Source organism: Ictidomys tridecemlineatus, chromosome 7 (assembly GCF_052094955.1).
Source record: "Ictidomys tridecemlineatus isolate mIctTri1 chromosome 7, mIctTri1.hap1, whole genome shotgun sequence".
Taxonomy (NCBI): domain Eukaryota; kingdom Metazoa; phylum Chordata; class Mammalia; order Rodentia; family Sciuridae; genus Ictidomys; species Ictidomys tridecemlineatus.
Genome location: NC_135483.1, coordinates 163,648,149 through 163,664,917, shown reverse-complemented (window position 1 = coordinate 163,664,917; position 16,769 = coordinate 163,648,149). Strand labels below are relative to the sequence as shown.

Sequence of the window (16,769 nt, the reverse complement as noted above, 5' to 3'; positions counted from 1 at the left end):
ACTAAGGGCCACCAGGGAATGAATGCCCAAGATGCAGTGTGAAGGCACAGGAATTCTTTGTCCTCGGAGGATTCCAGCAATTTCCCTGTCCCCCATACTCAAATTTAGAAGGGCTTCTTTCTCCCTGCCTTCCCAGTTGTATCTTATCACCTGTGATCTAGGAAGTAGAAACACAAAAGGGAGAAAACAGTAAACTGAGGGCTCTCCCACTGCAGTCCTCCAGGGATACGCAGATATTTTGTGATTGCATCTTCAGTCACATTTGTATTGAATCAGTTTCCCTCTTCCCACACATTCATTCATTTTTCTTCTCATGATCTGCCTTTTGTCATCTTTGATCGTCTGCAGTTGTTTAGCTCATAGAATGTTGAGAATCATTTGAAGTTGATTTTCAAAAGGAGCCTGAATCTGCATTATTTGTACACCCAAAGACCCAGCTTTACCACTAAATCTGGGTAAAAATAGAGTAGGGAGAGAAATGGAAAGGGGCTTATTTTAGTTCCCATTTCCTGTCCCCACCATTGGGGAAAAAAAAGCCAATGAACAAAATATTCAGGAGGGCACTATGCTTGCTTTCTGTGTCAGGAAGATAGAGGGAAACAGACACTGTTCTGTTCTGTGTGGACAAGGGGAAAGAAATAGCCCAGTGGTAAGCCCCAGGAGCTAGTAATGAAAGGTACAGTCCCAAAGCTGCTAAAATAAAAGAAAGGGAGTGATCTGGGAACAACAGGGATGCAGTGGGGTGTCTGCTGAGATGATACTGGTAGGGGATCCTCATCTCCACCTAGGTTTAAAGACTTCTGCCAATCTGAAGGTTCCCTCTCTGCCACTCACACCTTCCCAGGTTCACAAACTGCAGAAGCAACAACAAAGTCAGAGATGGAAGACTCCATCTTCCTACTACAAAAACCAGAATAGGAGGCACAATTGTGATTCACACTGTAGCTAGAGAGGTGGATTTCTGGCCTCCAGTACAGTTTCGATATGATTTTCCCTGTAGAAACTGTGTTCTGCATGGCAATTGGATTTCAGTATGTTCTATGCTTCAGGTATATTAGGATTAAGTAGACTTGTGTATTGGCCATTATGTCTTATCACTACATTTCTTAAAAAAGAAAATTATATTCTGCGTTCTCAACTCCTGACATAATGGATTGTATTCCAAAATGGGGGGCTACAGATGTTTTAGATGTAATTTATAGGCTCAGATTTTGTGAACATTCTTTTTTTCCCCCCTAAAATCTTCTTATTGATAGCCTAATTTACTTGGCAGGCTAAATGATTTAAAATGTTTCTCTGGTAGGTTCTTTTTAAATAAAGCAAAAATAAAGGAAAGAAAGAGAATTTTACATAAGGAAAATGATGAATATATTACTTGGTTTGTTTCTTTTTTCTATTGTCCTTTGCTATTGGAGTTTATGTCACATTCAATTTATGTGCTAACATTTTCTTCAGTCATGGGTACTGTACTAATTTTTATTTTTGTGTCTCTTCTTAAAAATTTCCCAGATTCAACCTAGTTGTGCCTATTTCTATTTAAATGGATATTCTATTTTATAATTACATGAGTAATAATATCCTCATTTTAGAAAATTCAGATGGTGAAGAAAAATACAAAGGCGAAAACATGGATCAACCATAATTTCACATTTGAGAGATAGTTACTATTGGCATTTTAAAGTCTTTCAGTGTGTATGAGTGCATGGGAGTCTACATGTGTGTTTATATTATAATTAAGATGAGACCTTATAGAACATAAGACATTTTAAAATTTCAAGTCTTATTTTATAAGGAGCTCCTTTAATTTTATTTCTATTTTTTAAATAATTTTTTATTATATTTGAGGTTTACAACATGATGTTAGGTGAAACCTAAGCAATAAAATGGTTCTGATAGTGAAAGAGATGAACATTTCTATTATCTCACACTGTTACTTTTTTGTGACAGAAATAGCTAAAATATACTTACTAACCAGAAATCCCTAATACATTACTGTGTTATTAACTGTAGTCCTCATGTTGTACATTAGCTCTTCATATTGTTCTTCTACTGAGATTTTGTATTCTTTGACCTACATTCCAGAAGAGGAATTGCTGGGTCACATAGTAAGTAGTTCTGTTTTTAATTTCTTAGGAACCTCCTTACTGTTTTCCATGATGGTTAGATCAAGACTCACTCTCATCAACAGTGTCCTACTGTTTCTTTTACTTTACACCATTGCCAACAATTTGTTAGCCCTTGTTGATAATAGCTATCTTAACAAGTACATGGTGATACTTCATGGTGGTTTTAATTTGCATTTCTCTGATGATTAGTGATGTTGAGCACTTTTTCATACATCTGTTGTTCATTTTTATGTCTTTTTTGGAGAAATGCCTGTTAAGATCCTCTGTCCATTTTTTAATAAAGTTATTTATCATTCTGCTACTGAGTTGTAAGAGTTACTTACACATTTTGCATATTAACTTCTTATCACATATGTGGTTGGAAAACATTTTTTTTCCCATCCTGTAGGTTGCCTTTTTCACTCTCTTGATTATTTGCTGTGCAGAAGCTTTTTAGTTTGATTAGTCCCAGTCACTTTTGCTTTTGGAGCTTGAGCTTTTGTTATGATATCTAAAAAAAATCATTGCTAAGGCCAATGGCAAGGAGCTTTTCCCCTACGTTCTCTTCTTGTAGTGTGATAGTTTCTGGTTTTATGCATAGGTCTTTATCTGTTACAAGTTTTTATTTGTGTATGGTATAATAAGGGTCCAATTTCATTAATTTTTGTGTGGAAACCCAGTTTTCCCAGCACCATTATTTGAAGAGTCTATTCTTTTTTTGTAATTGGTACATTTTAATCATACATAGTAGTGAGATTTTTCATTACATACTCATGCATGCACATAACATAATTTAGTCAGAATACTTTCCCCATTGTGTCCTATTAGTGCTGTGGTCAAAAATTATTTGATCATTTATGTTTGGATTTATTTCTGGACTCTTGATTCTCTTCCATCAGTCTATTTTTATGCTAGTGCCATGTTGTTTTGATTACTACAGATCTGAAATATAATTTTAAATCAGGAAGAATGATACCTCCAACTTTTTTTTTCTTTCTCAGTATTGTTCTGGATATTTGGGGTTCCATAAGAATTTTAGGATTTTTTTTCTATTCCTCTGAAGAATGCCATTAGAATTGTTTTCTTTTGTCCTTTATTATTTATTTTTTGGTGCTGAGGATTGAACTCAGAATCTTACATATGTTAAGCATGCGCTAAACCAAGCCCCAACCTCTGGAATTTTCATAGGGATGATTACATTAAATATATAATGATTTGAGACTCTGAACAGATTTTAGGATTGTTTTTCCTATCTCTATGTAGAATATCATTGGAATTTTGTTAAAAAATTGCATTAAATCTATTTCTTGCTTTGGGTAGTGAGACATTTTAACAATATTATAATTTTATAATTTTTTTTTAGTGGCAAGCTTTTTACATAGAAGAATAAGTTTATAAAGTGTGGCTGCCCTAATCTCTATAATATAGAGCAGGAAGTACAGCCCATAGGATGCCTTGTGTAAAAATGAGTTGGTGGTGTCATTCTCACTCCAGATGAGTTCATTTTGCCATTTGTCTTCAGTAAGGCAGACAGCCTTGCCTGAGTAGCTGCCCCTTCCTGTTGGGCAAGCTTTTTTGGAACACAACCCTCTGACAGCCTATCAGGGAGTCTCTAGGGGCATGTATATAACAATTCAAGGCTGTTTGCCAAATTTAAATTAAAAAAATAAGTATATTTACATGAAAATTGCTATTCATGGTAATAGCAATTTCTTAAAATTCCAAATGTTACACCAAGGGAGTGGCTAATGCAATGATGCCTAAGCATCAAGTTAGACCTTCAGTTTCCTCTCCCTTAAAACTCTCTGCATAATTTTAAGGGATTTGGATCTATTGAGGTATGATCAGAAATTCACATAGAATTTCAGCTTCAATATCAGCCTTATTATGAAGAATAGGGTTTTTTTTAACCACCCTAACTTTAGTTGTGTTACTGTTTCATTCCCTAAAACTAGTTTTTATGGGATTGCTTGGCTAGGTATCAATGAAGATTATAATCACAGAATTCATATGAAATTTTTTTTTAAAGCACTGGTAAAGGAAACCAGTGTGCTCTACCACTGAGATACATTTCCAATGCTTTCTATTTTTTCATTTTGAGACCAGTTGTCACTAAGTCATCCAGGCTGGCTTCTTAGTGACAACTGGTCTCAAAATGAAATGTATTTTGATACATTAATTAATCCCCCTTCCTTAGCCTCCTGAGTCACTAGGATTACACACCTACACTCCTATCTCAGGTTCATATGCAGTTCTTAAAATGTAAAATATCTTTAACCCATTATTACTGTCTTTTTCCTGGTTTTAAGCTCATTTTTACTGCAGAAATCTCTAGTTGGCATTTTTGCCTGTTCCCGGCACCTTTGAAGCAAATTCAGCAAATATTAAAGGCACCTCTCCGAACTCTTACCAGCCCTCTTGGGAAGAAGACATTGACTTAAACTGTAGTTCTTATGATGGAGAAACTGGTGCTTATGAATAGTTCCTCACATTTTGCTGAAGAGACTGCTTAATCATGTTATTTTTATAGAACTAGATTAGGATGCTCAATGATAGGGCCAAACCCTCGCAGAGCCAATCCTCAGGTATCTTGTCCTAGTTGCTTGATTGTCTCTCTCTGTTCCTCACTCTGATTTTTCAGAAGAGTCATACTCATGGTCTTCTACTCTATGCCTCACCCCGTTCTTTCCCCACCTAGGGCTCTGATAAGTTCTTAAGTAAGTTCATCCAGCATATTCTACTGTGTGACAGGTGTGCTGGAATCTGGCCCCAAACTGAGAAGGAATGGAAATATTTTAAGTGTTTTATGCATGATATTTTAGCCTAACATATCTTGCTGTTAATGTATGCATAGTAATTAAATGGTGGAGTACAAGATTGCCCATTCGTTCTTTTTTTAATTGTAAATGGACACAATACATTTATTTATTTATTTTTATGTGGTGCTGAGATCAAACCCAGTGCCTCACCCACATCAGGCAAGCGCTGTACCACAGAGCCATGACCTGGCCCCTCATTCTTCTTTTTGACAGATATGAATGGCTTTTTCAGGTGTGTGCACTCGTATATGCATGTATGCATATGTGTACATATATGTAAAGCATGCTGAGTCTCTATAATATTGTATAGTTGTGTACATACCATATGTCTATGACAAGGAAAGCAACAGAATTCTAGGTCATCCCCTTTTAATTTGAGCACCTACAATAGAGTTAAAGAGTTGTTCTGAAATAAAATTTTCATTAGTCTCAATTTCAGACTCAATCTTTGCAAACACATTCATAGAAATGTGAGAGACATGCTTAAGGTAGCCCAGAGACAGCTGAAAATTTGTCCCCATGAAAATACAGTTCAGCTCCTAGTACACAATTTTGGAAAATAAAAAAGAAAGAAGCAGATCATTTTTACTTACCATATTCAAGGAATAACATAATTAACCTTGAACTATAACCAAATGCTCAGCACATATCTTTTTTCAGATTTCAGTGACCTCCTTGTTGGAGATTCACTGAAGCCCTTGACAAGTCTCTCCCTTGTACTTAGCCTCTTATCTATTTCAGTCTTCTTGATTAGGTTATCTTGAATCATTAGAGGGTTTATTTGTTTTAATAGACACTTATTGGATTCATGAAAAGAGAATTCAGTGACTAAGAAACAAGAGCTGAATATTATCTGGCTCATTTCACACTTCAGAAGAGTCTCAACCAGCTGAAGAGAAATCCTTTCACAGTTACAAAAGTTTGTTTGGGGACTTTATGTGCTTCCATTTAGAAAGCGAACTGTCTGTGGTTAATAATATGAATTTTCTTTCAAGACACCCAGAAAACATTTCCTTTTGGTTACATATGCTGACATTTCTGTATTGAAGATGTGGGTGAGGAAATGGCCTTTTCCTTTTCTGCTGAGAGAAGCCTGAGTCAATTCCTGAGGAATTGTTCTTTTGCTGACTTATTCATTCACTGGAGTTCCTCGAGGGGCAGAGGGTGGGTTGCTTACTATTAACTAGAATCCACTCTTCAGCTCTGCATTAGGCACATCCAGGGGAACAGTTGTCACTGTGACAAGGTCCCACATTCAAGGAACATACAGCCTTCCTTATTCAACAGAGATAGTTACTTGTTGGAAATCAAAGAAAGCTATGAACTTGTGTTTAATGCTGCTTTGTATTTATTTGAAATATCAAAACTAGAAAATTAGTTATGAACATATATATATATATATATATATATATATATATATATATATATATATTTTTTTTTTTAAAGGAAAAGACACAATTTAGAATAGTCAACCGTGTCCTGGAAAAATAAGTTTTGTTCACAGTGACATTTCAGCACCATGGACAGGAACCCTGCTCTTCTCATTTGCTGTCCCCCACCCCCACACTCTATATCATGTAAACATAAGGCTTAGAACTAGGATTCAAACTCATATCTGATAGTTCCAAACTCAAATTAGGCTGTTATTGTTTGTAAATGATCTCCTTGGTCATTTGAACATTCTCAGCCTTTGGTATATTGTTTGGAACACTTAAAACCTTTAAAATTTTTATAAGTAAAATAGATACTGCCATTCCCGCATTTATTTTCAATGCAAGAGAGCTTTAAAAATTCCTACATGCAACAACAGCAAGATACACACACACACACACACACACACACACACACACACACACACAAGAAAATGACTAAGGTGAAAACAGATTTCTTTAAAAAATGGTCAATATAGTTTCATGCTTATGATTTCTGCCATTTCTTTTTAGAAGGAAAACTTCTAGAGGATGAGATTTATGAAGTATGTACTTTATTATTACCAGGCCATTATGGGTCCTGGTTAATATCCAGCAACACTATTTGATTATGAAAATAAAAAGGAGGTATCTAGATTAGGGTTAGTGATATTCTTGACTTTAGCATGGTCTTTTTCCCAAGGACTTTTTGTTATAAGGAAAGAAAGCAGGGGAGGGAAAGAAAGAAGATTTAATTCCTGTTCATGTCAGTTAAAATGCCTTTAGGGACTCCTTGGGCCTGTTGGATTAAGAAGAAATTTCTTTGCATGGTATTCTTTACAGTTGGCCTCTACTTTCATTTCTAGTCTGTGCTTTGGCCCCTCAGACTTGCTGCTGATTCTTCAGGTATGATAATTTTGCGTGTTTTTTGCATTACCTGATGGCTTTATCTCTGTTATGTGTTCTCAGTCACTCCCTTTCCCCACATGATGAAATTCGTCTTTATCTCCCAAGGTTCACTTTTGATGCCATATTCTCAATGGGCACTAATTGAGAATTTCCTCAGTCAAAAGTTATTCACTTTCTTGTCAGTGATATCCATTAACCTTTTAGGTAAAACATAGTGATAACGGTTAAATCATATATATATCATCTACCAGACATGTTGCATGGCACATAGACAGTGAATGCTCAGCAGATTATAAACTGTTTGTAATTTCTACAAGGGGTAAAGTTGGATCACCCCATTTTTTAAAACCATGTTCATGCATTAGAGATGGAGAAATAGACCTTAGAACATAAACAGGGTTGCTTCTGAAAATTAGTGAGCTTTTTAACAATAACTCTGAATTTGAGGCCACAAAACATTCTTCTAGACTAGTTCCTTTGTGTTCTGATAATTTTAGTTCAGTCTAATGATCATGTGTAGGGCATCTCCTATGTACAAGGAACCATGCATGCTCTGAAAATGCTTAGAAACCAGCCTTTGTACCCCATTCTTGTCCAGAAGCTGACACCTCAGATGGGGATGCAGACAAGCCTACTCCTACCAGTAATAATCATCAAATTGTGAGAGTATACACGAATGCCTTAGGGTCATGTAGGATTGAGCAACCAATTCTCAAAGGAGATCAGGTGAATTCATGTTAGCTGGGTCTTGAAGTACATCTCATGGGATCAGAGTTTTGGGTATGAGACATTCCAGCCAAGGCAGTAACATGGCAAAAGCGTGGCAATGGGAATATTCCAAGCATCTCTAGGGAGTATAATTTGCAGTCGCTGGGTCAACAGGGAAATTGACGGGAATGAGGTCATGAAAAAAAAAAAAAAAAACAGGAGCAAACTGATTCTTATTGTGGTTCCTATATGTTCTAATTCTCCTGGACTGTGAACTACAGATGGTCTCTTTTATGTAACTTGTTAATGATGACCAGTTTACTAGAAGATAAACTATGGAGTTACTATGATTCATCTTCCAAAAGGAATTAATGGCACATTTCTTCAAGTAGTAAGGAGACCTAATACATTTACAACATGATTTGCTTTGTAAATTTAGATTGGCATTCAACTTTTCAGGAACACGTGGGTTGTAAACAAACCATATCTTGATTGGTAGAGTGTTGCCTCACCTGCACAGTTGGAAAAGGAGGTCAGGGTTGTTTTTTCTACTGAGGGAAATATATTTGTTTAAGAGGCTGATGAGATGGCTAAAATGAGATGTTAATAAATATTATTTGCTTATGCACGGAATGTTCAGGAACTCTTTAACCATCAATGGCAAAGAAGCAGTCTTTTATGTTCCTTCTCGGTTCCGATATTGAAGGTAAAAGAAAGTTTTAATCTTGAATTTTGTGACAAAATTTTACTTAGGCTCCATGCATGGTTTTGTGTATACTTTCTCGGGAGTCGCTGTATTTTTTGTTTGTTTGTTTATTTTGAACTAATTTCAGACTCTCAGAAATGTTGCAAAAGTAGCACAGAAAGGATAATTGCCCTGTACTCTACATTATCACCTAGCTTCTATCAGCGTTGACACCTTCCATCACAGTAGTACAATCATTGGTAATAATGCAGTTATCAAAACTAAGGGATGTTAACACGGTTAACATGGTTTCAATACTGTTAACTAACTAGTTTTTCTGCTAACAAATATCCAGGAACCTATCCAGGAACCACATTGCATTTAATTATTGATTCTCCTTATTTTTCTTCAATCTGCAGCCATTCCTAAGTCTTTCCTTTTATGACTACATCACTTTTGAAGAGTACTGATTATTTTGTCAAACATCTCTCATTTGGGTTTTTCTGATGTTTTCTCACAATGACTGAGGTCATGCATTTGAGGCCAGACTGCCTTGAATACCATATTGTGTCCTTTGCAGTAGATTGTATCCTGAATGCATTGTATCATAGTATCAATGTATCATCATCAGTGATACTTATCATGACCAATTGGCCAAAGAGGTTTCTTCTTTGTACTTTTATCCCTGATTACTAATCACTGTCAGCTACTTATTTCATACAGCAAGGCAACAGATTATGGAAAGCAGAACAGGAGAACAACTTAGACCATCATTTGTGAATCCCTGCTTTTATAGTTGAGCACTAGAAGCTCCAACAGGGTAACCACTAACTTGAAGGTTATCCAGTTGTTTAATGACAGAGAAGGAACTTAGTTCTCATGGCTCCAAGTTTAATGCTGTCTACATTTCCTAGCTGTGCTCAAAAACTTGTATCTCACTTTATTCCTAGTTTCACCAAACTGTAAAAACTAAACTGACCATATGAATACTCAACTAACCTCAGGTCAAAACTTATAAGCAAACTAAGGGAGAAACCGCAGAGACACATAGTTCACAATGCCACTCATAGAGCTGGCCACGGCTGGAAATGAGATGAACTTCTGCATCAGCATTTCTGAAATGAAAATAATTCTCCTGGAATGCTCCAAATAATACACAGGGAACAACAACAAAAAACCTACTTGAGAGTTTTAACAGAAAAAGGAGATTTGTTTATTAATAATTCATGAGTTCCCATTGAACATGCACGACAGAAACAGTGCTATTCAATAGAGAATACTGTCATCTGTCACTGTTTTATTTGACATTTACACTTTTTTTTTTTTGCCTGATACTGCAAAACTTTCTTGGATGGCATGCAAAAATTATATAAATGAAAAAAATCCCAAAGTGGGGACCCTTTATCTCTTCTGTGATGGGTTCACTCACAATTTACACATGGGTATTCATGCAACAGCATGACGTTTCCTCACACGTTCATTAGCCACCAAACAAGCTAATAAGACACCCTATTGAGAAAACAGAGATAAGCATCCCAAATGGGCTGGTGGAAGGATCATGTGAATAGGAAGATGGTGGGTGAGAGGGGAAGTGAGGTAGAATAGATTTCCTGAAGATCCGTAAGCAGATACATGGAGTGGGCAAGGGAGCCAGTGAAATCAAATCATGGCTGCTGTGAAGAAAACTGACAAAAAAATATAACGCCATCTCAGATACGAAATAAATATTCATAGATGGCGTCACAGGGGCTCTGCTGGTGGGGAATACAGCATTCAGTAGAAGAGCAAGTTAGAGTTAGGAGTACCTTGTGATTTTGTGCTACTGTAAGGCTCTCGACAGTCTTTCTGCTCCGTAGGTTAGTTATTATTTATAAAAATCACAGAACCAGCTGATACATTCATAAGCTAATTATTGAAGCAGCTGGGTACACATGGTGCAATATGTCCAAGGCTGTGAAGTAGCACAGATTTCTTAGGGCCTGCTGTGGTGGGGGTGTGCCGTTGAAGCCTCCATCCCTTAATCTGATCAGCCAAGCAAACACTTTGTGGGGAAACTAGATTAATAACCCTCTAAATACCATGAATGTGCTTCATCTTCAAAACCGGGTTCCCTTAAACATGCTATTAGCTCAGCTCCATCAGGGATTTGAGAAGTTCTCTGGTGCCCTAAGAACAGGGTCTTGCTGGCTACTTCCCTATGCCAGAAATTAATTTGGTTTGCTTATGACTGCACACATGATCACACTTGTGTCTAATCCGCTCCCTAATAGCTTCAAGGTCAAGACCTTGCATGTCAGTGGGCAAATTGAGCACTACACTTCTTAAAGACTGATGGCAGACAGCACACAGTCCATAACGAGGCCCGGAGTGTTGTTCTAAGTGATTGTAATGAGTGCAGATTATAACAGTGCATATAAATCAAACGTGGCAATGAATGTTGTGTGAGACATTCCAAGTGTCATAAGTGGAGATACCACTCAGCTGTCACCTGTCTCCTTTTCAAGCTGTGGCTTCCCACAATGCAATTCATCCCTCCAGGGGAACAGCAGGTGCTGTCTTCCTTAAGGTCTGGCTATCTCAGAACTTCATCTTTTAACAGATGTAGGTTTTTGTTTTTATTTTCCGTTCAATGATTGGTCTCTATGCTATCGCTTCCCCTGGGAGATGTTAAACATACCTGTTTGAAACATTTGAAAGAGTTCAGTTGGAGACTTATTCAGATCTGTGAAAAGACAGAGAAATAGGAGCTTATTTTTTTTTCCTACAGATGGTTTATTTTTCATTTCAAGAATTCTTTCCTTTGTATGAAGAAACCCTTGAGGAAATACTTTGGGACCAGGAGATTTTTATTTAAATATAATTTATTTTTTGGTAGGAATAAAAATTTGTCTTCATTTTTTTTTCATACACATGGCACCTTGAAAATTTAACCATTACCTATCTCTTAACTGAATTGGAAAAAAAAGGAAGTATGAAAATGCTTGGAAAAATATTTCCAAGCAAATGATAAGATATCTTGTTTTCATTCTTCCTAACCCTCTAACTCTCCCAAGCTCCCAGTTTATTGCAAGAAAAGATCAGGTCTGCGCAAATGTGGCCTCTCACTTGTAAAAACAAGGCAGTGTTGTGTTACAGATTAGTTTATAAATCCCCAGTGGCTTCACAGTTCAGTGCCTACAGCTGCTGCAGATGGGCCTGGGTTTTTGTCTCTTCGCGGTGCTGCAGCCGGCAGTTGAAGGAGAAAATGGAATGATCAGGTTATTAACATGGAGGCCGCGAGGAAGAGGCTGCACAATGAGAACAGCTGGTGTTGCTGTCTTGGCTGATGCAGCGGAGATAATCAAATCTTGCCTTTTTTTGGGTAAAGGCAGAAGACACAGTGGAGAGTTAGACAAACAACGGCTTATGATATTATATGGGTTTTTTATGGTGCGTGTCAGGAACTTTCATTGGCTTACAAGTTATGATATAGAATGTTGAGGTTTGGGATTTATTTTTCACAAAATCAGTAGTGTTTATTTATGTACCTTTTTAGAAAAATTTTTACTCTTGCAAGAGGCGTGATATGGGATAGTTCTTATTTTTAAAATTAGCAATGTAGCTTAGAAATGATGGGTTAGAAAGCTACTGGGTAAAATATTTTGACATGAGTCAGTGAGCGATGTTGACAGCATCCTCTGTATTATTTTCATATAATCCATCAGTATTTGCATTACATTTTCTTTCTCATGCAGTTGCAAGAGAGAGAACATCCGGATGCCAGAGTGGGGAGATAGACATTTGCAGGTGTGACCTGACCAACTGCCTACCTTCCTGCAGGTGTGGCTGTGGTAGCAAGATGATAGTTAAGAGGTCCTAGAGCCCAAGGCATCCAGAGAATGAGCAAATGGCAAATGTACATTTGTTTTTTTCATTCTAACTAGGGCTATTGTTTCTTATGCAGAGTTGCTAATGGTTGTAAGAATATTTCTTCTCTAAAAATTCAGTGCTATTTACACGTAGACATTTTTTTTCTTCTTTAGAATTTGTCCTCTTATGATACATATTCATCCTCACTCTTTTCTTAGATTGGAACGCTAGTAAATTTGGTAATTTGCAAAAGTTATAGCTGACCAATACAAGTTACCTTTTATTGAGAATTGGATAACTGTAATCTGACTCGAGGATCTAGAGAGTTCTATTTGAAACTGTAATCAAGGATATATTCTAGAGGAAACCTGATAAGCTCCAGGAGTGAAGACTCTTAGGCATTGGCATAAGTACCTATGTGGGCACTGGTTGGTTTTTGGAATCACACTTTTTCAGTATCTCCCCAGGTTGGTGGGAACAATTTTGATGGAAAAACATGATGAGGTGGGATGGTGCTTACCTCAATTCCAGGCCCACTCAGCTGCTCTCCACTCTGCAGGCTAACTCAGGTGGCCTCCTCTCTCTAGGGCTGGCTCTGCGAACTACTCCGCTGGAAGGAGAACCCAAGCCCAGAAAACCGCACCCTCTGGGAGAACCTGTGTACTATCCGTCGTTTCCTGAACCTTCCCCAGCATGAGAGGGATGTGATCTACGAAGAGGAGTCACGGCATCATCACAGTGAGCGCATGCAGCACGTGGTCCAGCTCCCACCTGAGCCAGTGCAGGTCAGCATCTCGCCCCCTTCCTCCAACACACAGGACTTCCTGTGCCTGCCCCAGCTGCCAGTGGTCAGAGAGGCACACCACACCATTTCCTGTGGGTTGGTCGCATATGCCACATGCCCATTGACAGAGGACCTTATTTTCACAATGAGCACTGCATGAGTGTACATGTGTGTGTGTGTGTGTGTGTGCGCGCGCGTGCACAGAGAAAAATGACTAAGAAGTCTTCTTCCCCCAGAGCATGTTACTTGTGAGGTTATGAAGCCCTAGCACTTATGGAAAATTAAATCTCCCAATCAGAAAACACGTTCTCCATTAGTATTTTTTTTTCCTTTAGAAAGAAAGAGTTCAATCCAAAATTTCCCACGGAACATTTGGTAAAGGTGAGATCATAGCCATGTGACCTGAGGATTACCTTTGAACTCATCTGAACCTTTTTTGAGAAAAATTGTGACAGATTCTTAGAATTTTAAGTTGAGTTTTTGCTGTCTTTAGTTTCCTCTTTTAGAAATCTGCCTCCTTTTGGGTAGCATGTTCTGTTGGCTTAGTTTTTGCTCTCATTGAAACAAATACTATTTTTTTTCCTGAAATTAACTGAGTTTACTGACTCTGTATTCTAAAATAAGTTACTTTCAAGAAGTATTAGCTAGGTTTCTGTGGTGAGACTCCCTAGAATTTTGCTCATGAATGGGTTCAGTTCTGCTGCCCAGTAGCATCAGTCCCTGCTGCTACTGCAGAGGACCTTTTATGGCCTCTCTCTCAATTTCCTGTGTACAAAGGAAAAGTTGAGGCAAGAGTGCAAGCATGTGGGCCCAATGAACTGGCACACACCTTTAATCCCATCAACTCAGGAGGCCAAGGCAAGAGGATGGCAAGTTCAAAGTCAGCCTCAGCAACTCTGTCAGGCCCTAAGCAACTTAACAAGACCCTATCTCAAAATGATAAGTAAAAAAGAAAGAAAGGAAGGAAGGTTGGGGAAAATGTGGTATGTATACACAATGGAACATTACTCAGCCATAATGAATGAAATTATGGCATTTGCTGGTAAGTGGATGGAACTGGAGTATATCATGCTAAGTTAAATAAGCCAATCCCACAAAACCAAAGGCTGAATATTCTGTTTGAGATGTGGATGCTAACACACAATAAGGAGGAGAGGGAAGAATAGAAGTTCATTGGATTAGATAAAGAGCAATGAAGGAAAGGAGAGAGGTTGGGAATAGGACAAACAGTAGGATGAATTGGACAGAACTTTGCTATTCATTTATGAGTACATGACCAGTGTAACTCCACATCATGTACAACCCCAAGAATGGGATCCTAATTAGAATAAGTTATACTCCATATATATATATATATTTTATGTCAAAATACAATTTCCTGTCCCATATATCTAAAAAGAACAATAACAACAAAAGATTGGGGATGTGGCTCAGTGGTTAAATGCCCCTGGGTTCATTTCTTGGCACCAAAAAAAAAAAAAAAAAAAAAAAGGAGTAAAAGTGAAGAATGGAAGAGAAGATGAGAAAGAGTGTGCTATGTTTTCTTGATAAAGATGTAATAGGAGAGAGGCATTGAAGAATGTGGTGAATTACACCCCAAAGTGTCTGTGTCCCTTCCCTTTGCTCCATCTTCACATGCCTGGGGGAGAAGCCAGAAGTTAACGGTCCATCAGGTCACTTTTCATCCATATATTGACATCTCAGTCAATGCTTTCATGCCATCATTGGTCAGTTTCCAAGGCTGAGTTCGTAGAGTGAGTTGTCCATAAGTGAATTGTTAGGCTGACGGATTCATCTAGGAAGTCTCTTGCAGTGTCTGCAGTGAACCTGGGATGGGTGGAGGATCAGGGTGCATAGTTAGTGGGTGGCAGAGTCACTCATTCCCAGGAGGCTGAACCACAGGCTTACTCTTCAGGACCCAGCCTCCCCCTTTCCAGTGTTAGTCCTTTCCTGGCTGGGGCCTCATCCAAACACTAGGGCACCTCCCTGCAGATAATTAGACCAGCATACTGAGTCACATAGAGCAGTGGTTTTCTGACTTTGAAATTTTAACTTCTTAGAATTAAAAAGGGACCTCTATAAGTTGTCTTTTATTTTAGGAAATAAATTTATTTGAAAAAGTCAAGGGAAGTTTCCATTTATTATCAGTATCATTTCATAAAATCTAATAATTTTAAATATCACAGAAATTAAATGTATAGCTTTAGACTAAAGACCATACAAACAGTATGAATTCAGCCAGAGAAACTTGCTATTGCCCCCTCCTTTTTTTTCCCCCTCATTGTGATGTAAACTGGTTCAGACTTCTGTCCTAAACTAGCACGAGGCCATAGGTTGCCTTTGGAACCACTGACATTGACTTTGCATGGTCCATCCTATGTCCAAGGGAGAAAAACTGACTTCTTCTAGAGCTTAGTGAAAGGCCCATTTCAATAGTACAATAATGATCTAAGTTGAAAGCTTAGAAAATTTTGAGATAAGAACATGAAAACCCAGTCTCTATTATGATTGAAGATTACCTAATTTGAATGATAGGCTCCCATACCATTGGTCTTAAATCCTTGTCCAGAAATTGTCTGTGTGAGCCTCGTGTGTATATAGCTAAAAGGATGTCCAGCTTACGGTTAATTGCTTTACAATTGACTAGTTTGAATGAAGTATCTTAGAAGCAGACAGCCAATTGATTTATGAGTTTTATTATCTTTTATGTTAGTATGTCAGAATTAGATACTGTGCTGACAACATTTAATGGGTAAGCAAGAATCAGTCTATAATTTTCCATTTCAGTTTTCAGTACTTTGTGGCTATTAACATTAAATTCTGATATTACTTACATAAATTCATTTATTTGGGGGAAAGTTTATACTTATCCCTCAGATATTAGCTAAAGAGTTTACAAACAAGGTAATTTCCTGCACATTGAAAATATCCTACCCTTTGACCTTGATCTTTGGTACATCACTTTTTTTAGTTTTATACATAGTGTGCCTGTCTCTGACAACTGCTTTGCTGAATTTATGTTTGTCAGCAAAATGCAAAGCTGTGGATTAATTATTTATTGCAGTTATAATGTGAAAAAATGAAGAAAATAACTGAAACCAGTCATCAGAATTCCTAAGACTGAAGAATTTAGCTGGCATAACCTCTGTGACTTGGGGAGGACTGTATTGAAAAAGATACCAAGTCCTTAAAAAATGTCTGTAATTGTCCAAAAGCCGTCTCTGGACTCATTGGAATTCACTTGTGCTCTTGTATCAGCTAGGATTTTAGGGAGTTATATTTGCTTATGTTTTTAGAGATTTTAAAATTCATACATAGGATGATATTAGTTTGGCAATGCTGTATTTCATAATTAAATGGAAAATGTGCCATTACTAAATTGTGAAGAATGAGTTGAACTGCTGATGATCAAGAGCTTCTCACATATGCAGCCCAATAAAATGCAGAGCTGTCCTCCCCACTGGTCATGGAAAAGTGCCACTTACATTTCTCTAGGTAATT

At 37.5% G+C, this 16,769-nt stretch overlaps 1 protein-coding gene across 2 annotated transcripts in view; it reads left to right on the top strand.

Moving 5' to 3' along the window:
* The window catches only part of Satb2 (SATB homeobox 2), a 178,698-nt gene that overhangs the window by 130,085 nt on the left and 31,844 nt on the right, over nucleotides 1–16,769 (top strand). For both annotated transcript variants that reach the window (XM_078017803.1, XM_078017802.1), the window contains one exon: nucleotides 13,072–13,269. In XM_078017803.1, the coding sequence (XP_077873929.1) occupies nucleotides 13,072–13,269 (198 nt within the window). The remainder of the gene's footprint in view (nucleotides 1–13,071; nucleotides 13,270–16,769) is intronic.